Consider the following 25,796-nt stretch of genomic DNA (forward strand, 5'->3'; position numbering starts at 1 on the left):
TTTCCTTGCCCATAATTAGGATTAAAACTACCAGCCAGGTAACAAGCCAAGAGGAAGACTATTTGGTACCCCACCAGGCTCCAAATTTACTATGTGTACAAGGCTGGAAGAACACTGGACAGGGAAAATTAAAAGGAAGTGTTAGCCTTTAATGACTACCCTCTGGATAATTATTAATAATGTCATGGGCCATGTTGTGCTAAGTCGCTTCAGTCATGTCTGACTCTTGTGCGACCCTGTGAACTGTAGCTGGTCAGGATCATCTGTCCATGGGATTCTCCAGGCCAAAATACTGGATGGATTGCCATTCCCTTCTCCAGGGGATCTTCCTGACCCAGGAATCGAACCAGCATGTCTTACGTCTAACCTGATTTGGCAGGTGGGTTCTTTAACACTAATGCCACATGGGAAGCCTCCCTATTAATAATGCCAGAAACTGTGAAAATGCCTTACCTATTTAGTGAAAATGAAGGGAAGATACTTTCCACATCCTGACAATACAAATCCCATATAGCTTTGAATGAAATCTATACTATTACATTTTTAAAGTGCCAGGGAAGTATTGATATTTCATATTTTCACATTTTCTTAGCTGACTTCTAAAAAAGAGTGAGACCTACATCTTATTTTGACAGATTTTTCATTGTTTTGTGCACATATTTGGCTTTACGGCTTTTAATTCATTTTGACTGTTTTTAAAATACTCCTCTTTGTTTAATATTTTTTATTGGTAAGAAGAATTGAGTTGACTCTACCTGAAGATAATGGTGAAAATATTAATATACTTAATATAATATTAATATATTATATTTATTATTTATATATATTATTATATATAATATAAATATATAATATAAATATCATTATAAATATATATTATTATATATTTATATAATATAAATATATTATATTTATTATTATAAAATAAATATAATATTTATTATTATATTAATAATAATAAAATATTAATATACAACCATGAGGGTGTAGTCACTCACCTAGAGTCAAACATCCTGGAATGTGAAGTCAAGAGAGCCTTAGGAAGCATTACCAGGAACAAAGCTAGTGGAGGTGATGAAGTTCCAGCTGAGCTATTTCAAATCCTAAAAGATAATGCTGTTAAATTGCTGGACTCAATATACCAGCAAGTTTGGAAATTTGAGCAGTGGCCACAGGACTGGAAATGATCAGTTTTCATTCCAATCCCAAAGAAGGGCAATGGCAAAGAATGTTCCTACTATTGCACAGTTGTGCTCATTTCTCATGCTAGTTATGTAATGTTCAAAATCCTTCAATCTAGGTTTCAACAGTATGTGAACAATGGACCTGAAGATGTACAGCTGGATTTAGAATAGAAATGGGAACCAGAAATCAAATTGTCAGCAACCATTGGATCATTGAAAAAGCAAGAGAGTTCCAGAAAGACATTTACTTCTGCTTAATTGAGACCGTGCTAAAGCCTTTGATTGTGTAGATCACAAAAAACTGTTGAAAATTCTTAAAGAGATGTGACTATCAGACCACCTTACCTGTCTCCTGAGGAACCTGTATGCACATCAAGAAGCAACAGTTAAAAAAAAAAAAAAGAAAATATTAATATACTAAAGTGACATCTATCATAATAATGAGAAGCTATGTGTTAAATGGCTCTAAAGCTTTTGTTCTTAAGTTACTACTGTTCATTCCGAGCTAATGTCTATTTTTTTTTTTCCCATGCTCTTCACTTTCTCATTTTCCAGACAGGTGCTGGAGAGATCTTTTAAATAATCATCACTCATATATCAGTCTCCTACTTAAAACTATTCAGTGATGTTAGGGTAAATTCCAGTCTTCTTTTCTCAGCTTATGAGGACCCGTCTGATCTGGTCCATACTTTTCACATGCACTTCATTCATCATCAACACAGTCCTTCATTCTCTGTGGTCATTCTGGCCTTCATTCTGTCCCTTGAGCACCCTTTTGCATATGCAGTCATCTATGCCTGAAACCGTCTGCCCCTAAATTGTCCTAAAGATGACTTTTCCCTCTGATTTTGCCTGGAATGTCATGTCTTCAGTGAGGACTCTAGTAACCAACCCATGGAAAATAACATTCTCCTACAAATCATTGTCATTTCACTTTTGCTTTTTCATATAGCTCAGATATTCTGTTCAGACATGTAATTGTTGCTCTTTCCCCACATTCATATGTAGGCTCCCTGAGAGTGGTGCCTCTATCTGTTTTGCATACTGTATCATAGGCTTTTAATTCATATTTATTGAAATAAAGAGTAAAAGTTGCATGTTAGAATGCTGTGTAAATCCTGATGCATATCCGAATATAAGATGCAAGTATTAACTAAGCAACAGTCAGACAAATCTTTTGTATGTTTGTCCTGGTAAGCTGGATAAAAGCATATGTGATGTGTGAGCATGTGCCGTCATTAAGTATGAGTAGATCAGTAGTCACCCATGTTCACGGGGCACACATTTTGATATTGATTCATTTTCAGCCCACTGTGCATCTTCTGTGTTGGAAATAATTAGAGCCTGTGAACTGAAGTGAAGGAAATATTTATAATGCTGAATAACCGAAAGTGAAGACAGGGGTATCTAATTAGTCTTTCTTGTGACAATCTTTTTTTTGGATTAGACTTTGAAAATTCTTAACAGTGGTGCTTGTGTCAGCGACTCTGCTGATAATTAATAGTATTCACCATACACCTACACACATTCCCTCCAAAATATATCCTTATGTAATGCCACTACCGGAAAGAACAATTTCAATTAGAGAGGAGAGCTTTTGAAATGTATATATCATGTGGTCTATTGTGAGAGATGTGTCCTATTATAAAAGAGAAAAAAATCTCTGATAGAACATGATATTTTATGTAACATGCCTGATATATTGTTTAACAAAACATTTTATGGATACGTCATCAGGACATGACTTGATTTAAGAAGCAGGACTAGCATTCACCCACGGTTTCTTTTTTTGAATCCGTAAGATGTTTTCCCATACTATTTTCACCCAGCCACAAGCTTATTAACTTGGGAATGAGGTGACAGGGCCTTTGTCTTCGAATCTTGCAATTATAATTAATAGTAAGTTAAAGGGAAGCAGAAAGGTTATATTCAAAGTTTAAAGTAAAATGACTTTGTGGCACGTAGCGCAGGTACAAGGAAGATATTAAGTGGGAACTCATTATTCTTATTAATTAGAACTTTGGGAAGACATCTTGAAAAGGAAAGTCATTTTATGGTATGTTACAAGCGAGACACCTATTTGTGGACAAAACTTGGACAGGAACTATGCCGTCTTCATCTCGGCATGTCCAGGGCCTAGCAGAGGCCATCTCCAGTGACCAGCAACTACTTGATGCCGGTTGTATATACGAAGGCAGGGAGAAGGGGTCACTGTGTACATATTCTCCTCTATACCCCTCAGTGCACTCCTAAAATCTATATTATGAAAGAAACCACTGCAAATTTCCTTATGTTTGTGTGTGAAAGTATTCTGTGTGAAGCCTGCACTTTTGGCAGAGGATTTAATGTTAGAAAAAATATAGTAAAGTCTGGTGTCTCTCAAAACCACCTGGAAACATCATTTTTCTCTAAATTTTTACAGTTTTAAAGACTAAATTTACTACTTATGATCTTTATAAGAGACATGTGTGGATTATAGAAGTTAACGACATGAAGGGCCAGGCTACAGTGAAGTGCAATAATGTACAGTGATAATAATAGCTAATATTTACAGAAAGCTGGCCATGTTGAGATGCTCTTCCAACCACTTTCCATGTATCAGCTTGTCCTTACAACACAAGACCCTTATGGTCACCCTTTTAATATTCCCCCTTTCCACAGATAAGGAAACTGAGGCTGTGGAGATTGAATGTCATTTGCTAGTCAATAAGTTCTAGACCAATATTAAAATCTAGGCAGGCTGGTTTCAAAGTCTCTGTCTCTGCACTAGGATGATATTCACTGAGTTTTCATTATGTGTCTAAGTCCTTCACTTAGAATGAAGGAAGTGCATTTACTTCGTCAACTCACAAACGTATGAAGGCAATAGTATATTTCCTTCTATACATGTTGGAACTATGTCTAATCACGTAAAGATCATTTAATGGACAAAGTACCTTATACTTTTTAAAGAATAGAATATCGATGTTTGACTGAAACCAATCCAGAATGGTTAGGGAAAAAAAGTCATATGTAGATAAGAGATATTTTAAAAAGAGACAGTGCTAGAAAAGAGATACAAGACAAAGAAGCCTTAGAGCATGATTAGTAGGTTCAGTTCACATTCATTTCAGGTGGTGTGGAGGGAATTGCAAAGAAGAAGGGTTCAATAGAACCTGGAGAAACACTTCCAAACTGATTAACCACCAACAGGTTTGTGTTTATATTGTTTCCTTAACTTCTACAAACAGCTCCCCTCACAAAAGTCATTTTGGAAACATCTTTCAAAGTTTGTAAAGATGTCAGTGATTTTGGTTATCTTCACTTAAAGAGGGTAATTTATCATCCAGTCAAGTGCGCATGTGTCTGTGATCAACATACATCACACTCAGGAGCTTCAAGGATTTGGTTTGCTTTCTTATGTGTGCTTTAATGTAGGATTCATTTCAACCTGACATTTTTTTTTTTAACCTCTCATCATATTTTTCTTCTAATTAAGTTCTATAAATGTAACCTCCCCCCAGTTTGAGCTGTGATAAATTCCTTCTCTGAATTGGCCTTCTGAAAGTCACAAACGAACATTATGATGGATTACAAAATGAATAATTTCCCTTCTACCTTGTTTATTTTGAGCAGCAAAGTGCTGGAGAAAAGGGAATTTTTTTCACTCAAAAGAAAGCCCTGCTCACAGTAGTTATGTGTCTGTGAGTTAAATAGTTCCAGCACTGACTGACCCCAACATATTTCCAAAACTGGATAGGCCTAATGGAAGGACATGACTTTTCAGCTCAGAATTTTGGGATTTAAGGATATTCTTGGAAGGAATCCAAAATGAGAAAAGGTGTGTTTTCGTGTAAGCCCTGGAGTTACTCATGTAGGTATGGACTGAGACCAGGGTTTCTTTGGGAAATTGATTTCCTAAAGTCTATATTGCAGAGGAAAGGAACAATGTCATTCATACAATGGGCTATGGGAGAAATGAATATGTAGTTTTTATTTTTAAGTCCCTATTCATTTCACTTCATTATACATGCAAGTAAATTCATTATGTCTTTGATGTGAGACAGCTGTGTTGAAATTGAACCACTTGCTGCTAATATTTAGGCTGGTATTTTAATACGTGCTTAACACAGGATGCATTTGTTCCCTTTACATTGGAAGGCACAGATGAAACTATATAAATAAGATTAAAGTATTGCCATAGATAAAATATGAGGCATTAACCTTTTAGTCTCTTGAGTTTCAAATGGTTTAGCGTCAATATTTAAATAGCCACAACAATCATAGTCTGGTTCAAGTAATACTGCTTAATGTGTTAATCATTAATTTTACATACTTCTTTCTCGGTTCCCTCTATGCCTTTATAGAGTGGGAATTGCCTCTTGCATCCTGAATTCATTACTGTGATTTGTGTACTGTGCCTTGACTGAAGCCAATTTAAGTGGCATATCAGTGTGGAATTTGAGCTCCTTTGCTTTTCATAGATAGGAGCTCATGGAGTTAATGTTTCTTTTATAGAATTTATTACAGAACTATGATAATGTGGTTATGATTTATGATCTATTCCTGGATAGTATCTGAGTTAAGATATACTACAGTCTGAAAAGAAGTTTGATTTTATATATTGTAATAAGTGTGGCTACTGGTTCAAATGTCTGAACACCAAATTTTCATTGGCATAACTTCTCCTCCCTGAATGAAAAACCAGAACTATTATTTCAAGCCAGAATTAGATATGAGCATTCACCTAAATCAACCATCCCATTTTTCAGATGAGGAATGTGAGATCCTGTGAAATTAATTAGGTTGATGACATTCAGGAAGGTATAAGTTAGGGCTCTAGCCAGGAGGTTGAACCTGGCTCTCCTGACTTCTGACCCAGCATTCTGTAGCTGTCCTGCCTGGCTGAAGTGGATAACTACGGCCACTTCATTTATTCTCCACATGAAGACATTCACTGTTCCCTTCCCCTAACATCCTTTTCTTCTCTTTCCCTGTGTAGCATCATCATGCACCCTCACAAAGACCTCCTTGTCTCCTGTGGGGAGGACCGTGTCTGGAAGATGGTGGGGCTCCCCAAAGGCAACGTGCTTCTCACAGGCTTGGGCCACACTGACTGGCTTTCAAACTGCTGCTTCCATCCCAGGTCAGTGCACACAGCTCTCAGAGCTAGTCTCATCTCTCCAGGAATGCACTTGTTTACTCTGTGTCTTCATTCTGCTGTCTTTTTTTTTTTTTTTCTTAAACCACTTATTGAAGTATAAATAAAGCTATATATTTAATGTATACAACTGATAAGTTTGGAGATAAGTATACCTCCTTGAAATCATCACTGCTGTCTATGCCATAAACATACCTATCATCTCCAAAAGTTTCCTCCCATCCACTTTATCTTATCATCATCATCATCATTATCCTCAAAACACTTAAGATTTGTAAATGCTAGTGGCTCAGTGGTAAAGAATCTGCCTGCAATGCAGGAGACTCTGGAGACTCAGATTTGATCCCTAGGTTGGGGAGATCCCCTGGGGAAGAAGTAGCAACTCGGTTGCCCACAGTCCATAGAGTCACAAAGAGTTGGACACAACTGAGCTACTGAACATACACACACAACCTGAGATCTGCCCTCTGTAGCAAATTTTTCAGTATTCCATAAGAATTGTTAGTTGTGCACTCTATGGTATATGGTAGATCTCTAGGACTTAACTCGTCTTATATAAATGAAACTTGGAAGTTTATTCTGCCACTTTCCTCTCTGCAACCCCACCTCTACCACTGAATTTTGAAACATGTAGATAAATGCTCCTTTGGCTTTCCTTATATCGACTTTAGATTGATTGCTTTTGATATTTAGTACATGTAAAACTTAATCCACATGCTGATGCATTTAAGAAGAGTAATGAGCTTCCCAGGACAAGCTTCAGAAACGCTCTTTGTCCTCATAAACTCTGACAAGGCACATGAATTTCAATAATGCATAGCAGTGTTTACTTTGCGTCTGTTAATCTTGTATGTTTTCTGTTTAGAATTAAGATATCTACCTAAAAGGATCAGGAGGCAGTGATCAACTCCTTTAAAAATTCAATGATACTTAAGATGTAAAAGGGAACAAGCAGAACTGAAGGCATGGAGCCCTATAATTTTCAAGATTCACTTAATTTTTGTACCAAAAGAACCAGGGCACAGAAGGAACGAAACACACATACACATTTTTCTGGTGGCAAGAAGGACTGCCTACTGTTGCTTGTGGTCAACTCTTATCCCTAATCCCAGTGGTCTTCTCTTATCATCATAATGCTTAACATTTTTAAACACTCCTGCATCTGGCTCTTTCTAACAGTTTCTGGTCTAATTATTCTTGGAGACAGGTAGTTCTTAGTGAAACTTCTGAATGGTACCATTGGGAAAATTTGTTCTTTGGAGAACTTTATTTTTTGTTTGCACAGAACTTTTTTTTAAAAAAGCATCTTTGTCTTATCCTTAGTATGAAAGTCAGTGAAATTAGATTAAAATAAGAGTAAACTAAATTATTCAAAAATTTGTGTCTTAAAGAGAAGAGTAAACTAAGTTTTCAAAAAAAATTTTGAAAGTGTTCTTAAAATACAACTTTAGTTCTAGATGTTTGGATTTAATTTTTTAAACGTATAATGCATTCCATACCTGATATCTGGATAAACAGATCTGCACCATCTCTTACCTCTCAGGAACATAAAGCCCATCTTGCAAGCAGAGACAGCACAAGTAGAAGTGTAGTGTATCACTTACACCGCTGCTGGGCATACTAATCAGATTTCCGTAATATCCCGTCACCATGACAACCTGTGACTCTGACATTTTCTTATTAGTGTTTGACTAGCACATGGTCCTTTTAATAGATATTCCTACTTTTCCAGTCAATTACTGAAGTTAAAATGAGGTGAAATATATCATTATTCACTCATAGTATGAGTTTACAGTTAATACTTTCTTTGGTAGAATTTTAGTAAAATGCAGCTTTTTTTCTAGTGCATGTGGGACAAAAATAATGGGAGAAAATACATTTAGCCACATGTGTTTTAAGTGAGAGATAATGAATAACGAGTGTTCTATTTGCAGAATTGACAAAAATAATGAATGTTTATTAGAAACAATAAAAAAGCTCTTTTTTTATTTGGGGTAGGGACCATTTCTCAAGTTTATATTTCAGGCCTTAGACATTTTACAATGCTTAATGTATGTAAATCAACACTGAAAACCATACATTATATATAAATATATGCATATATGTGAATATAATATTTATGTCTAAAAGCTGTTGAAGTTCCTGCTTTCTGAAATTTGTGATACTTGATTTTTATTTTTGCTTAGATAATTTAGTCAGTAAAAAAATAAGTTGTTAAAGATAATACTTTTCCTCTTTATATACTTATCTATAATCAAAGAACCAAATATAAAATAAATTTGATTCAAATGTGATACTAATCTGTAGTTGGATCTTTGATGAATACATGCAGTCATAGTCTTCCTCAGAGCCCATTTTTGTGATCAGTTTGATGTTACTCCCTTGGAAGAGGTCCAGAGTAGACACATTATACACTGTTGCCTGCCTAATTCCTCTGCTCTTCACACAGAAAAATAAACCTGGACATTTTCTTTGTAATTTTTGATTGTGGTTGTCCCCAGTTGAGTGTTTTCTACAACTTCCAGTTAGATGTATTCCTGATTACTATGACATTGACGCCACTGTCTCTCCTGTCACAGTAACGTCTATCAGATTTCTTTTACGGATCAAACTTACTTAATATGAGAGTGTGATATTCACCGAGTGACTCGAACCAGTCTTAGTCATCCTATTTTCCTTGTCATAATGGACATCTTCAATACATAAACAGTAAATACAATGGTCATGATAATATCAGGCGAAAGATGAGTGACAGAAAAAAATAAACTGGGAGGGTAACTAATTATCACTTGAGGATCAGATAGGATGATATTGAAATATATAAAATAAAGCTCTTAGAAATACTAGATTTTGATAAAATTATAGTCATCAGAGTCAAATACTTCAAAGCAAATTAGTTGTTAATCTGTCAAGTAAACAAACTTTCAGTGGAATTAGAGAAATTAACAGCAAGTGTATTTAGTAGTATATATTGAACTTTAGTAGTATATATTGAAAGCTAGTGGAGGTGATGGAATTCCAGTTGAGCTATTTCAAATCCTGAAAGATGATGCTGTGAAAGTGCTGCACTCAATATCCAGCAAATTTGGAAAACTGAGCAGTGGCCACAGGACTGGAAAAGGTCAGTTTTCATTCTAATCCCAAAGAAAGGCAATGCCAAAGAATGCTCAAACTACCACACAATTGCACTCATCTCACACGCTAGTAAAGTAATGCTCAAAATTCTCCAAGCCAGGCTTCAGCAATACGTCAACTGTGAACTTCCTGATGTTCAAGCTGGTTTTAGAAAAGGCAGAGGAACAAGAGATCAAATTGCCAACAACCTCTGGATCATGGAAAAAGCAAGAGAGTTCCAGAAAAGCATCTATTTCTGTTTTATTGAGTATGCCAAAGCCTTTGACTGTGTGGCTCACAATAAACTATGGGAAATTCTGAAAGAGATGGGCATACCAGACCACCTGATCTGCCTCTTGAGAAATTTGTATGCAGGTCAGGAAGCAACAGTTAGAACTGGACATGGAACAACAGACTGGTTCCAAATAGGAAAAGGAGTACGTCAAGGCTGTATATTGTCACCTCATTTATTTAACTTATATGCGGAGTACATCATGAGAAACGCTGGACTAGAAGAAGCACAAGCTGGAATCAAGATTGCCGGGAGAAATATCAATAACCTCAGATACGCAGATGACACCACCCTTATGGAAGAAAGTGAAGAGGAACTAAAAAGCCTCTTGATGAAAGTGAAAGTGGAGAGTGAAAAAGTTGGCTTAAAGCTCAACATTCAGAAAATGAAGATCATGGCATCCGGTCCCATCACTTCATGGCAAATAGATGGGGAAACAGTGGCTGACTGTATTTTTCTGGGCTCCAAAATCACTGCAGATGGTGACTGCAGCCATGAAATTAAAAGACACTTACTCCTTGGAAGGAAAGTTATGACCAACCTATATAGCATATTAAAAAGCAGAGACATTACTTTGCCAACAAAGATTCGTCTAGTCAAGGCTATGGTTTTTCCAGTGGTCATGTATGGATGTGAGAGTTGGACTGTGAAGAAGGCTGAGCGCTGAAGAATTGATGCTTTTGAACTGTTGTGTTGAGAAGACTCTTGAGAGTCCCTTGGACTACAAGGAGATCCAACCAGTCCATTCTGAAGGAGATCAGCCCTTGGATTTCTTTGGAAGGAATGATGCTGAAGCTGAAACTCCAGTACTTTGGCCACCTCATGCGAAGAGTTGACTCATTGGAAAAGACTCTGATGCTGGGAGAGATTGGGGGCAGGAGGAGAAGGGGACGACAGAGGATGAGATGGCTGGATGGCATCACCGACTCGATGGACATGAGTTTGAGTAGACTCCGGGAGTTGGTGATGGACAGGGAGGCCTGGCGTGCTGAAATTCATGGGGTCACAAAGAGTCGGACACAACTGAGTGACTGAACTGAACTGAACTGATTGAACTTCATCATCATAAACTTTATACATGAAGAGAGATTATAGATTTTTTGAAATCATTAAGTTTTTAAAAATATATAAATCTTAAACTACAGATTGAACATAAATAGATTCTTCAAAATAACAAATGTACAAACTAAAATTTGTGAGCAAGATTGAATAATAAAAGAAAATAGCAAATCCATAACTAAAATATAATAAAATCTGAATTGTTAAAAAGTAAATAAATGAATGTTGGGTCAAAGAACTATGATATCATTACCTAGCTGATAAAACAATCCCAAATACAATACTGTAAAACTTATGAGATGTAACCAGAAATGCATTTAGAGTAAAACTTGTCCCTTTAAAAGCTTTATCTTTAAATGAAAAGAAGAAAATAAGTGAATTATTTAAATTAAAAGGAATAACTGGTCAACAAATATACAGAAGCAGAGAATGGATAAATGGAAAGTAGAAATGAATGAGTTAGAATAAAAAGAGTAAATTTATATTAATAAAAAGGGTTTAAAAAAAACTAAAAAAAATAAGCCACTATAATAAAGCAAGTAGATAACTCAAAAATTGCTGGAAAAATACATGTAGGAAACATAAATATAAACCTTAGCAATTTGGAAAGAGTTAAAACCACATATGCAGAAACAAAAAATATATATATGCTTGGAATTTTTATAAAATAATAGATTTCTATGAAAATAAGCATCTAGTCAAGGCTGTGGTTTTTCCTGTGGTCATGTATGGATGTGAGAGTTGGACTGTGAAGAAGGCTGAGCGCCAAAGAATTGATGCTTTTGAACTGTGGTGTTGGAGAAGAGTCTTGAGAGTCCCTTGGACTGCAAGGAGATCCAACTAGTCCATTCTGAAGGAGATGAGCCCTGGGATTTCTTTGGAAGGAATGATGCTAAAGCTGAAACTCCAGTACTTTGGCCACCTCATGCGAAGAGTTGATTCATTGGAAAAGACCCTGATGCTGGGAGGGATTGGGGGCAGGAGGAGAAGGGGACGACAGAGGATGAGATGGCTGGATGGCATCACTGACTCACTGGACGTGAGTCTGAGTGAACTCCGGGAGTTGGTGATGGACAGGGAGGCCTGGCATGCTGCGATTCATGGGGTCACAAAGAGTTGGACATGACTGAACGACTGATCTGATCTGATCACCAATACTGAATCAAGATGTAACAGAAACCCAGACTAGATTAATAACAAAGGAACAAATTTGAGTTCTAGAAGTTCTGCTTTTCATTCCCATCTTCTTTAGTTTTATGACTAAGTTTTAAAACCTTTATTTAAAAAGACAAAAGAAATCAGTTAATTTTTAGGTTCACTGATTTTTCTGAAGACAAGAAAAAATTGAATTGTGTTACTAATTTTACAAATACAGCATAAACAGTTCTAAATTAAGTGTAGCAATCCCACCACAATTATACCCCCATTTCAGTTATTGATGCAAAACTTTTAAAGAGAATGCAGAAAAGGAAATTGTATATTAAAAAAAAAAATCAGTGTACAATGACCAAGTAAGATTCATACTTGAAAAGGGTGGAATATATAAGTGATTCAGCTATGAGGACATACTTTCATAAGTATTACTAATAGTTAGACATTGAAAGTTGCTTTATGTTGGATAAAAATCTAGCATCTATACTTAAGACACATATGTCTACAAATATTGTTCATCCCCACGTATTGGAATTGATAAGGTGAATGAATTATGGAACAGCTGGGAACTAAGAAGACTTGGCAGGGGGATACCGTGGCATTAGATGAGTCAGATGAGGAATGGTATTCACAGGTAATAGGGCAAAGTGGGGAACATAAAACCAAACAGGCAAGGTACCTAAAATACCTACAATCAAAACAGGAGCAAGGCCTCTTGGTCCAAGTCTTCAGTATCTATGCAAGCCTTGTTACTTGTGCAGTTGGTATATATATTCTCAATAATTGTAAGGGCTTCCCTGATGGCTCAGATGTTAAAGAATCTGCCTGCAATGCAGGAGACCCAGTCTCGATTCCTGGGTTGGGAAGATCCCTGGAGAAGGGAATGGCCACCCACTCCAGTATTCTTGCCTGGAGAATTCCATGGACAGAGTAGTCTGATGGGCTACAGTCATGGGGTCTCAAAGAGTTGAACATAATTGAGTGACCAACACATTCACTTTTATCTCTTTCACACGGTAATGGTTAGCCACATTTTTTAAAAATGGTAATGGTTTTATTTTATTAAAAATAAACACTGACATTTTATACCATATTTATAACTCAAGAAATAAAAGGCATATAGAAAACTTTTAACTATAAACACTATACAAATATTATACAGACTATACAAAATGAAGGCAATTTAAAACTCTTACTACGAAGGCTATAGCATTTCAAAATAACATTATATACAAATAAATGATTGCCATCTATTGTTTACAGTAGAAATTGGCTTTGTTTCAATCTAAGTTTGTAAGTTCCTTAGTACAACGTATTTATCAAGACACTGTATGATTTGGGAGAATGGCAATGAAATACGTATAATATCATATATGAAACGAGTCGCCAGTCCAGGTTCGATGCACGATACTGGATGCTTGGGGCTGGTGCACTGGGACGACCTAGAGGGATGGTATGGGGAGGGAGGAGGGAGGAGGGTTCAGGATGGGGGACACATGTATACCTGTGGCGGATTCATTTCGATATTTGGCAAAACCAATACAATATTGTAAAGTTTAAAATTAAAATAAAATTAAATTAAAAAAAAAGACACTGTTAATAGGAATGACATGGATAAATAATCATGATTAAGTTTTTACCACTAGATGGCGATCATACATTGGTAAGGTAAAGCACCCTTTCCGTTTACTGGGTAGACTGATGAAAGGGATTCATGAGTTGCTGAAAATGATGAGGGGGTGGAATAATGTAGAGAGTGTGCATTGCCACTGCCTTTGCACTGTTGAAAGAGTGAAATATATAATGCCAAAAAGCAGAAACCTTAAGCATAGTCCTGTGGCAAGGTAGACATGCTCTAAACTGCTAAAGTGAGAATCTTAGCTTCACATTTGCTAGTCGTGTCAGTATTCTCATCTGCAAAATGGGTATAATAATGATACCTACTTTGTAGGTTAATTATTAAGGCATATGAAAAACACTAGTTCTGTTCCCTGGAACATATATGCTCAAGAAATGTTACCCATTATTATCTTTTATTCATTGAACATATTTGAATTTAAAGTATTTAAAAATAAAATATTTCTGTTGTTTCTGAAGAATGTAAAATGTGTAATATTTGACCTGCTCTATTCACAGACATGTATTATTATTGGTCCATTTAGCTCTGAGCAACTAAAAGAGTTGTGTATCAACTTCCTGATTAATAGTAAGAGATTGATAAAACTACCTTAATAAAACATATTTTGTCTTAACCTATACCAGGTAACTGCTCCATGACAGTAACATGATTTTGAGTGTAAATACAATGTTCAGTTCTCTGGAAGCTTGAGGTTGCATTTTCTTTTCTTTGACCACAGCTTATTATGTGAAGCAGCATGTATCTTCCCAGATACCTCTATAAAATGAAAGTGATTGGGATTAGTGATTTAACAAATTCATAGTGTTGCATTTTTTTTTTCCTGATTTCACTGCCTGAAGCAGAAATAGAACAGACAGCATCCTGTTAAATGTAACTTCTATCCATATAAGCTGATTTATGTATTGTGAATAAATGGGCCTCTACAAAACCCCTGATATTCTCTTTGTGGTACAAGCTGACTATTCATGTGTTTTTACAGTGCCTAAAACCTTAGTATGAAAGATCTTTGACAAGCATATAATTTAGTTATTAAAAAATAAAAGCATGGTTAACCATTTTATTTTCTATAAACATAAGCCCAGGGTTCACATTCCAAAACATAACGAAGGGATTCATGTACCAATTCCCTAAGATTGTGATGTTCTGAGCTCCAGATGCTTTCATAATCTGGAAACCTCAGTAGATTTCTACCAAGATAATTTTGAGGTGTAACTGTTAAATAATATCATTCTACTTTGTAATCTTTGAAGAGATATATGTTATGCTTCTTAATATAGTTCTTAATACAGTTTTTCATCTTCACCTGAAGAGGCTAAGCATAACAGCATGCTACTTTAAGTGGTATTTTTTTTTTTTGTCTAATTCTAAAAATAATACTGGTCACCATAGAGAAAAGCGTTAAGAAAGTAAAAATTTCCCATAGTCTTACAACTCAGTGCAAACTTGGAGAGACTGCTGAGGGCTCTCCTCAGGCAAGTGGCAGGATCTGGTTCTACGTAAGAAGCACCTTCTAAAGTCAGACTTGTTTTCATGGGACAGTGTGACAAATCACCAGCTAGGTCTAATCTCTGAGAGCCTCAGTTACTCATTTGAAAATTCAGATTACCTACTTCATAAGGTTTTTGTGAAGAATGTCTAAGAAAATGTATTCAAAACATTTAGCAGCCCTGGGCTCAGAGTAAATATTTGATAAAAGTAACACTGTTGGTGTTTGGCAGATTCTGGTCAAGATCTGGTTTCTTCTGAAACCAGTATCTTCTCCAGGTCTACTGGCCTGTCTCTTTATAGCAAGAAAAAAAAAATTGAGGAATATTATAAGTTTATTTAGGGAAGGGTATCTCTGTATCCTTGGGACATAGCTTACCTATTGAAACATTATAGAGAATCAGTAAACATTTATTTAATTAAAATGAACAAAGTTTAAAATAATAGACCAGGAATATGGCAACTTTCTCTTATATACTTAGTAGTATCGTGTGATTATAGGGATATTCTCACTAACATACACATGCAAACACACTCAACACACACCACTTGTTATACTGAGATTACGTCACCACTTAAAACCTAATATTAGTCCTTCGTTTGACACAAAAACCCTAAAATATAAAATTTTCTCTGAATAATACTGCAATGAGGATAAATTTCAGTCAGAAGTTTAATAATTAGGAGAGGAACTTCCAGAATACCAGAATAAGGACCTTCAAGAATCTCTCCTTCATAAAGCCTGGCAGAAGTTGTTACAATCAAATTTATATAAGCTTCGTGTGTACAGATTATATTTTGACTTCTATATACTCTACAGAGTTCTCACCACCAAAAATTGTTTTCATCTGTCAACACACAGTTGACCCTTGTACCTATCTCACCCTTCCTTCACCTCCCTTCCTCTACGGTAACACAATTCTGTTCTCTGTTTTTGTGTTTTTGTTTGGTTTATTTATTTAATATGCCACATACAAATAAAATGGTATGGTACTTCTCTAATTTATTTCATTTAGCATAATACCCTCAATTTCCTTCCATATTTTCTCAAAAGGCAAGCTTTCACACACATTTTTATGGCCGAGAAGAGTTCCATTGTATGTATATACTACATATTCTTTATCCATTCCTCCATCATTGAACACTTAGATTGTTCCATATCTTGGTTATTGTAAATAATGTTGCGGTGACCATAGGTATGAATATACCTATTTGAATTAATGTTTTCATATTCTTCAGGTAAATACTCAAATGCAGAATAGCTGGATCATATTGTAGTCCTATTTTTAATGTTTTGAGAAATCCTCATACTGTTTGACATAGTGGGTGTTACAATTTACCTTCCCTCTGACAATGTAGGAGGTTCCTTTTTATGCATATTCTCTCCAGTGCTTGTTATTTGTTTCCTTTTTTGGAAACTCATTTAAATGTTGCTGACTTCAGTTTGCTAGTTTTTTTGTTGAGGATATTTGCATGTATATTCATTAGAGATACAAGTAGTGGTTTTCTTGTGATGTCTGGTTTGGGAATCACAATAACACACACTTCACTGAATGGGTTGGGAAGTTTCCCTCCTCTTCTATTTTTTTGGAAGAATTTGTAAGGATTAGTGTTAATTCGTGAAATATTTGGTGAATTCATCAGTGAAGCCAGCTGGTTCTGGACTGTTCTTTGAGGAATGATTTTGATTACTAATTAAGTTAGAGGAATGTTTGCATTTCACCTGTAAGTGGTAGTTGCTCAGTCATGTCTGAATCTTTGCAACCCCACAGACTGTAGCCTGTCAGTCTCCTCTGTCCATGGGATTTTCCAGGCAAGAACACTGGAGTGGATTGCCATCCCCCTCTCCAGAGGATCTTCCTAACCCAGGGATCGAACCCTGGTCTCCTGTATTGCGGGCAAACTCTTTACTGATTGAGCTACAGGGAAGACCTAATATTTCACCTAGACTACTTAATTTGTTGTCATACTGTTTCCATATTTATTGTTGCATTGTTTCTAGTTTCCTGCATCATTTTTAATTCTGTAAATTTGGTAGTGACATCCATTACTTCATATTTTTATTTGAGGTATAGTTGATTTACAACGTTGTATTAGTTTCTGGTATACTAAAAAATTATTCTTGGAGAAATATCTATTTTTGTCTTCTGCCCATTTTATATTATTTGTTTTTTGTTATTGTGTTGTTTGAGCTTTTGTCTATTTTAGAAATTAAGCCCTTGTTTGTTGCTTTGTCTGCAAATATTTTCAACCATTCTGTAGGTTTTCTTTTCATTTTGTTTATGGTTTTCTTTGCTGTGCAGAAGCTTGCAAGTTTGACCAAGTTCCATTTGTATATTTTTGCTTTTATTTCTATTGCCTTGGGAGACTGATCTAAGAAAACATTGCTATGATTTATGTCACAGAACCTCATGAACAGAATGAAAAAGCAAAAGCATATGACACTGGAAGATGAACACCTCAAGTTGGTAGGTGCCCAATATACTGCTGGAGAAGAGCAGAGAAATAACTCCAGAAGGAATGAAGAGGCTGAGCCAAAGTGGAAACAGTGCCCAGTTGTGGATGTGTCTGGTGGTGAAAGTAAAGTATGATGCTGTAAAGAACAGTATTGCATAAGAACCTGGAATGTTAGGTCCATGAATCAAGGTAAATTGGAAGTGATCAAACAGAAGGTGGCGAGAGTGAATGTTGACATTTTAGGAATCAGTGAAATAAAATGGACTAGAATGGGAGAATTTAATTCAGAAGACCATTATGTCTACTACTGTGGGCAAGAATCCCTTAGAAGAAATGGTGTAACCCTCATAGTCAGCAAGAGAGTCCGAAATGCAGTACTTGGGTGCAATCTCAAAAATGACATACTGATCTCTGTTCTTCTCCAAGGCAAACCATTCAGTATCACAGTAATCCAAGTCTATGCCCCAACCACTAATGCCAAAGAAGCTGAATTTAAATGGTTTTATGAAGCCTTAAAAGACTTTCTAGAACTAACACCCCAAAAGATGTCCTTTTTATCATAGGGGACTGGAATGCAAAGTAGGAAGGCAAGAGATACCTGGAGTAACAGGCAAGTTTAGCCTTGGACTACAAAATAAAGCAGGGCAAAGACTAATAGAGTTAGTCATTGATCATAGCAAACACCCTCTTCCAATAATTCAAAAGATGACTCTACACATGGATATCACCAAATGGTCAATACCAAAATCAGATTGATTATTTTAGCAGCTAAATATGGAGAAGCTCTATAAAGTCAGCAAAAACAAGACCAGGAGCTGTGGCTCAGATCATGAACTCCTTATTGCAAAATTCATACTTAAATTGAAAAAGCAAGGAAAACCACTAGGCCATTAAGGTATGGCCTAAATCAAATCCCTTACAATTAAACAGTGAAAATGACAAGTAGATTCAAGGGATTAGATCTGAAAAAGTGCCTGAAGAACTGTGGAGAGACTTTCATAACATTGTACAGGAGGTGGTGATCAAAACCATCCCCAAGAAAAAGAAATGCAGAACAGCAAAATGATTGTCTGAAGAGGCCTTAAATAGCTGAGAAAAGAAGAAAACCTAAAGGCAAAGGGAAAAGAAAGATATACCCATCTGAATGCAGAGTTCCAAAAAGTAGCGAGGAGAGATAAGAAAGCCTTCCTAAGTGAACAATGCAAAGAAATAGAGGGAAACAATAGAATGGGAAGACTACAGATCACTTCAGAAAATCAGACATACCAAGGGAACATTTCATGCAAAAATGGGCACAATAAAAGACAGAAATGGTATGGACCTAACAGAAGCAGAACTTATTAAGAAGAGGTCACAAGTATACACAGAAGAACTAACTATACAAAAAAGGTCTTTATGACCCAGAAAACCAGAATGATGTGATCACTCCTCTTGAGCAAGACATATTGGAGAGTAAAGTCAAGTGGGCCTTAGGAAGCATCACTATGAACAAAGCTAGTGGAGGTGATGAAATTCCAGCTCAGCCATAGCATCCTATACGATGATGCTATGAAAGTGCTGCACTCAATAGGCCAGCAAATTTGGAAAACTTAGCAGTGGCCATGGGACTGGAAAAGTCAATTTTCATTCCAGTCCCAAAGAAACGCAATGACAAAGAATGTTGAAACTACTGCACAGTTGCACTCATTTCACATGCTAGTAAAATAATGCTCAAAATTCTCCAAGATAGGATTCAACAGTACGTGAACCAAGAATTTCCAGATGTTCAAGCTGGATTTAGAAAAGGCAGAGGGACCAGAGATCAAGGAGATCCAACCAGTCCATTCTGAAGGAGATCAGCCCTGGGATTTCTTTGCAAGGAATGATGCTAAAGCTGAAACTCCAGTACTTTGGCCACCTCATGCGAAGAGTTGACTCATTGGAAAAGACTCTGATGCTGGGAGGGATTGGGGGCAGGAGGAGAAGGGGACGACAGAGGATGAGATGGCTGGATGGCATCACTGACTCGATGGACATGAGTCTGAGTGAACTCCGGGAGTTTGTGATGGACAGGGAGGCCTGGCGTGCTGCAATTCATGGGGTCGCAAAGAGTCGGACACGACTGAGTGACTGAACTGAACTGAACTGAATGGATCATCAAAAAAGCAAGAGAATTTTAGAAAAACATCTAGTTCTGCTTTACTGACTGCACTAAAGTCTTTATGTGGATGGCAGCAACCTGGGGAAAATTCTTAAAGAGATGGGAATTTCAGACCACTTTACCTGCCTCCTTAGAAATCTGTATACAGGTCAAGAAGCAATAGTTAAAACCAAACATGGAATGAAGGACTGGTTCCAAATAGGGAAAGGAGTACATCAAGGCTGTATATTGCCACCCTCCTTATTTAACTTATATGAGAGTACATCATGAAAAATGCCAGGCTGGATGAAGCAGAATCTGGACTCAAGATAGCCGGGAAAAATATCAATAACCTCAGTTACGCAGATGCTGCTGCTACTACTGCTAAGTCGCTTCAGTCATGTCCGACTCTGTGCAACCCCACAGACGGCAACCCACCAGGCTCCTCTGTCCCTGGGATTCTCCAGGTGAGAATACTGGAGTGGGTTACCATTTCCTTCTCCAGTGCATGCATGCATGCTAAGTCGCTTCAATCCTGTCTGACTCTGTGCGACCCCATAGATGGCAGCCCACCAGGCACCTTCATACACAGGATTCTCTAGTCAAGAATACTGGAATGGGTTGCCATTTCCTTCTCCAGATATGCAGATGACACCACCCTTATGGCAGAAAGTGAAGAACAACTAAAGAGCCTTTTGATGAAAGTGAAAGAGGAGAATGAAAAAGCTGGCTAAAAACTCAGCATTAAAAAAACTAAGATCATGGCATCTAGTCCCATCACTTCATGGCAAATAGATGGGAAAACAGTGGAAACTATGACAGACATTTTCTTTGGCTCCAAAATCACTGCAGATGGTGACTGCAGCCATGAAATTAAAAGATGCTTGCTGCTTGGAAGAAATGCTATAAAAAACCTAGATAGCGTGTTAAAAAACAGGGACATTACTTTGCTGACCAAGGTCCGTATAATCAAAGTTATGGTTTTTCCATTAGTCATGTATGGATGTGAGAATGGGACCATAAAGAAAGCTGAGTCTCGAAGAATTGATGCTTTTGAACTGTGGTGTTGGAGAAGACTCTTGAGAGTCCCTCAGACTGCAGGGAGATCAAGCCAGTAAATCCTAAAGGAAATCAGTTTTGAATATTCGTTGGAAGGACTGATGGTGAAGCTGAAGCTCCAATACTTTGGTCACATGATGCAAAGAGCCAACTCATTAGAAAAGACTGTGATCCTGGGAAGGATTGAAGATAGAAGTAGAAGGGGATGACAGAGGATGAGATGGTTTAGTGGGATTATTGACTCCATGTACATGAGCTTGAGCAAGCTCCTGAAGATAATGAAGGACAGGAAAGCCTGGTGTGCCACAGTCTATGGGATCATAAAGATTTGGACATGACGGAGTGACTGAGCAACAACAATGTCACAGAACGTATTGCCAGGATTCTCTTCTATGAGTTCTATGGTGTTATATTTGGGCTTCCCTGGTGACACCGTAGTAAAGAATCTGCCTTTCAATGCAGGAGATGCAGGTTCAATCCCTGGGTCGAAAAGATCCCCTGGAGAGGGAAATGACAACCCACTCCATTATTCTTGCCTGGGTATCCCATGGACAGAGGAGCCTGTTGGGATACTGGGATTGCAAAAGGGTGAGCCACCACTCAGCAACTGAATATCAACAACAATAATCTTCAAGTCAGTAAGCCATTTTGAGTTTATCATTGTATAAAGTAAGGGAGTGTTCTAACTTCACTGATTGACATGCAGCTGTCCAACTTTCTCAATAACAAATGCTAAAGAAATAATCTTTTCCCCATTGTGTATTCTGGCCTCCTTTTTTGAAGATTTAATTGACCATAGGTATGGGTTTATTTCTGAGTTCTCTCTTCTGTTTCTTTGAACATTATGCCTTTTTTTATGCAACTATCATGCTGTTTTGACTACTGAAGCTTTGGAATATTGTCTGAAGTCTAGATGGGTTATGCCTCCAACTTTGTTCTTTTTCCTAATGATTGGTTTTAGCAATTCTGGGTATTTTGGGTATATAAAATTCTGGTATAAATTTTAGGATTATTCTAGTTCTGTGAAAAATGTCATAGGTAATTTGATAGGGATTGCATTAAATTACTTTGCTTACTATGGCCATTTTAACAATGTTAGTTATTTTAATCCAACAGCATGAGATATATTTCCATTTCTTATAATCATCTTTAATTTATTTGATCAATGCTTTATAGTTCTCAGCATGTAAGTCTTTAACTTTCTTTTTCAGATTTATACCTAAGTATTGTATTTTTTGATGCAGTTATGAAAGGAATGCTTTTTACTTTACCTTTCTGATACATTTTTTTATGAAGAAATTCAACCAAATTCTATATTAATCTTGTATTCTACTGTTTTGCTGGATTCATCTATCATTTCTAGTCATTTTTGTGTGGAATCTTTAGATTTTTCTCTACACGGTATCATGCAATCTGCATATAATGACAATTTTACCTTTTCTCTTCCAATTTGAATAGCATTTTTTTTTCCTAACTGATTGTTATGGCTAGGACTTCTAATACTATGTTGAGAAGTGACAGTGGGGATCCTTGTCAGATTTTAGTGAGAACGTTTTCAGTTTTCTGTGATTGAATGTTATGTTGACTATGTGTTTGGCATACATAGGTTTTATTATGTTGACATATGTTCCCTCTGTACCTACTTCGGAAAGAGCTTTAATCATGGATGTTGACTTTTATCAAATGGTTTTTATGCATCTATTAAGATGATCTTGTGTTTTTGTCTTTTCTTTTCTTAATGTGGTATATCACATTGATTGATCTGTGTATTTTGAACCATCCTTGCAGCCTTGGGATGAATCCAACTTGATCATGGTATATGATCTTATTTTTATATATCGTATTATGTTGGCTAAAATTTTTTTCATCTATAATCATCAAAGATATTGGCCTGTAATTTTCTTTACTGGTAGTAATTCTGTCTGGTTTTGGTCTCAGTGTGATGATAGCTTCATAGAATGATTTGGGGAGTATTCCCCTCCTCTTAAAACTTTTGGGAGAGTTTGAGAAAAATCAGTATATGTTGTTTACATGTTTGATAGAATTCTCCAGTAAAGTCATTTGATCTTGGACTTTTGTTTGCAGCAACTTATTTTGTTTTTTTAATTACTGATTCTATTTCACTTCTAGTGATTAGTCTGTTCGTTCATATCATTTATTTCTTCTTGATTCAGTTTTGGTGGGCTGTACGTTTCTGAAACTTGTCCATTTCTTCTAGATTGTCTAATTTGTTGGCATATAAAGGTTCATAGTATTCCACTATTTTTTTTTTTAATTTCAGCAGTATCTATTGTTACTTCTCCTTTTTCATCTCTTATACTATTTATTTGGCCTTCTCTTTCTACTCTTCTTGGTGAGACTGGCCAGAAGTTTGTCGATTTTGTTTGCCCTTCAAAGAACCAGGTCTTGGTCTTAATGATTTTTCTAATGTTTCTTTAATCTCTATTTTATTTGAAATAAAATAAATCTCTGATATTTATTATTTCCTTCCTTCATCTGACTTAAGGCTTTTTCTAATTCTTTTAGGTGGTAGGTTAGATTGTTTATTTAAGATTTTTCTTATTTTTTTAAGGTAGTCTGTATCTCTATGAATTTTCCTTTAAGGACTGCTTTTGCTACATGCTCAGGTTCTGGTTACTTGCTGGATTCAATTCTATCTACCCTTTTGGAAAAATGATCCAGTGATGTCTGGAAAGTAGCTTTTTTTTTTTTTTTTCTCATCATAGATGACATGATAGCACTGGATTGCATTCTGAACGGCTGCTGCAGCTTTCACATGCTATTCTCCATTCAGGTCCTGTGCCTCAAAACTAGCAGAGCTCCTCAAATAAAGAAAATCCCTGTGTCGTTTCCTGTGTCATGAGTCTCCATTCCTCAGTTACTTCTTACTCTTGTCTCTCTCCATCCTTTCTCTAGGCCTCCAATTCCATCAGGTCTTCACATATGCATCTTTGAAATTTCACAGCTTGAAGGTTTCTAGGTTGGGGGCTTACTGTATTATATTAGTTTCTAGTGTACATCAGAGTAGTTCAACAATTACAAATATTATGAGTTGATTTTTGTATTAATTCTAGTAACTATCTGTCACCATACAACATTATTACAATGTTATTGCCAAGTCTGTCATCTGTTTTTATTATTTTCACCTAATTCATCTCTTTCCCTCCTCTTAATTGGGTACAATGTTAAAAATTAATATTTTTTACTTTACTAATTAACATTTATAAAATAGCTTATTTATGTTTGTAGCCCCCTTGCAGATTTAGTTAATAATTATGTTTTCCCTTGCTCCTTGGAAAAGATGTAGTTAATAGTTCTTTTAATGTCTGTAAATAATTTGTACTACACATGTAACCTTATTTTGGGTCGATCTGTTTATCCCTCGAAGAGCTAGGAAGCAGCCTCCACTTTCTTTCTCCAAGTCTCCAATTCACGTCCACTCCACCACTTGCCACAGCCAGTGTCAGTGTCCACCCTCAAAGAGCTTTAATTGGACTCATATTAAAATAACTTTTTTTCACTTCCACAGAGATTCCACTGTATGAAATCTTGTTGTTTTTACCAGACACCAAGATTTGATTCCAGTCTGACCTGTTGCATGGCAGGAAAATATTCAGTTTTCACATAAATAATATATTTAGGTCACAATTTATACTCAACAGCCTTGACAGAATACGGTAGTTCATAGTCACTTTTTCTTTTTTTTCCAGTTTAGAGTATAAGACTGAGATAGCTTGAAAGGGACATTCTTGTTACGACCACCGTGATCTCCCTTGGGTCTTCAGCTAGCTGCTGATATATGTTCAGGAAACTGTGACACTTGTCTTACCTGACCAACCTAAGAAGTAGTCAGTGACCTTGCTCTTCTAAAACACTTCTGGATGAATGAGCTCTAAGTGGTACTTATATAATTAGCAGAAAACACTTGAACACATCCAACGTGTACACTTTATAGTTCTGAATTCCTTTCCTGAGTTGAGTTTATCATCCTGTAACCCATTTTACAAATACCCCTATGCCTGGATATGTTACATGATCCTCATTTCAGATTTTTCCTACCACACCACTATTTTTTCTAACTTCATAGATATTAAGTTCTTTAATGCTAAGTCATCTTGAACATTTGGAAATTTGATGCAGTAGTTTTCTAGTTATTTCTCCTTTCTTTTTTAATGAGTGGGTTTCAGAAAGTTGTTGTCTCCGATTCTGTAAAATTATCCCCTTCTTCTGACTTTTAGCATCAGTTCAAAGATCTTCTGGTTTAAGGGGATTTAAAAAAAATGAAATTATTCAGTTGAAAACTATTCTAAATTTTCTGATTTCCAATTATTTTACATCCTCTTTTCAGAAAGAAACCTTAAGACTTTGTGAGCTTTCTACTTCTCTTGATCCTTTTCCCAAAAAGAAGAGAAATTTCTGAGGCTTAGTGATACATTTGCATCTACAGGGAGCTACCACAGGGTATTCTGTCTATACTTTAGACACTTGTTTATGAAAACACCCCTTGCTGCAATGACTTCTGCATATTATGAACTTTAGTCTCATAAATTCCCCCTCTGCTCCCTAAGAAGGTTTTAGTGGGGTTTCCCAAGCTTTTTGTGTATGTTTGTACTTAATGCTGAGATTTTAAAAACTGAAACCCAGATCTTTATGCATTCTTCTAGCCAATTTGGTATGTAGCATACTTAGCAGATATTAATTGAGATCTTGGGCATCTGTTGACAAATTTCTTAGTTTCAAGCTTAGAGCATTTGTTCTTTTTTTCATTTTTTTCTTGGTCATTCTTACAGACTCTAGGTAGGGGGAGTTAGAAACTTGGGTCCATATCATCATCTTATTCAGAAGTCTGTGTTTATTTTTAATAGATGATTAAAATTGACGTTTAGGGTCATTTTCTTTCTTATGTTTTTATATAAGCAAATTTTGCCCTAAGACTTATTTCCGTAGGCAAGAAGTTTCTCAGGTCAAATAGATGCTGTCAAAATAATGACTCCAGGAACTGTTAAATGTCATGAGGAACTAACATTTTGCCTCTAGTTAAACCAAAAATCATTCAACTGTATCTAAGCTGTAAAGAAATATTAGCTTGTATGACC

General features: G+C 36.3%; 1 protein-coding gene across 3 annotated transcripts in view; it reads left to right on the forward strand.

Moving 5' to 3' along the window:
• SPAG16 (sperm associated antigen 16) overlaps positions 1 to 25,796 on the forward strand; it is a 1,067,980-nt gene that overhangs the window by 495,461 nt on the left and 546,723 nt on the right. For all 3 annotated transcript variants that reach the window (XM_024981576.2, XM_024981577.2, XM_010802312.4), the window contains one exon: positions 6,166 to 6,309. In XM_024981576.2, coding sequence (XP_024837344.1) covers positions 6,166 to 6,309 — 144 coding nt within the window. The remainder of the gene's footprint in view (positions 1 to 6,165; positions 6,310 to 25,796) is intronic.

The sequence above is a fragment of the Bos taurus genome, chromosome 2 (genome assembly GCF_002263795.3).
Source record: "Bos taurus isolate L1 Dominette 01449 registration number 42190680 breed Hereford chromosome 2, ARS-UCD2.0, whole genome shotgun sequence".
NCBI lineage: Eukaryota > Metazoa > Chordata > Mammalia > Artiodactyla > Bovidae > Bos > Bos taurus.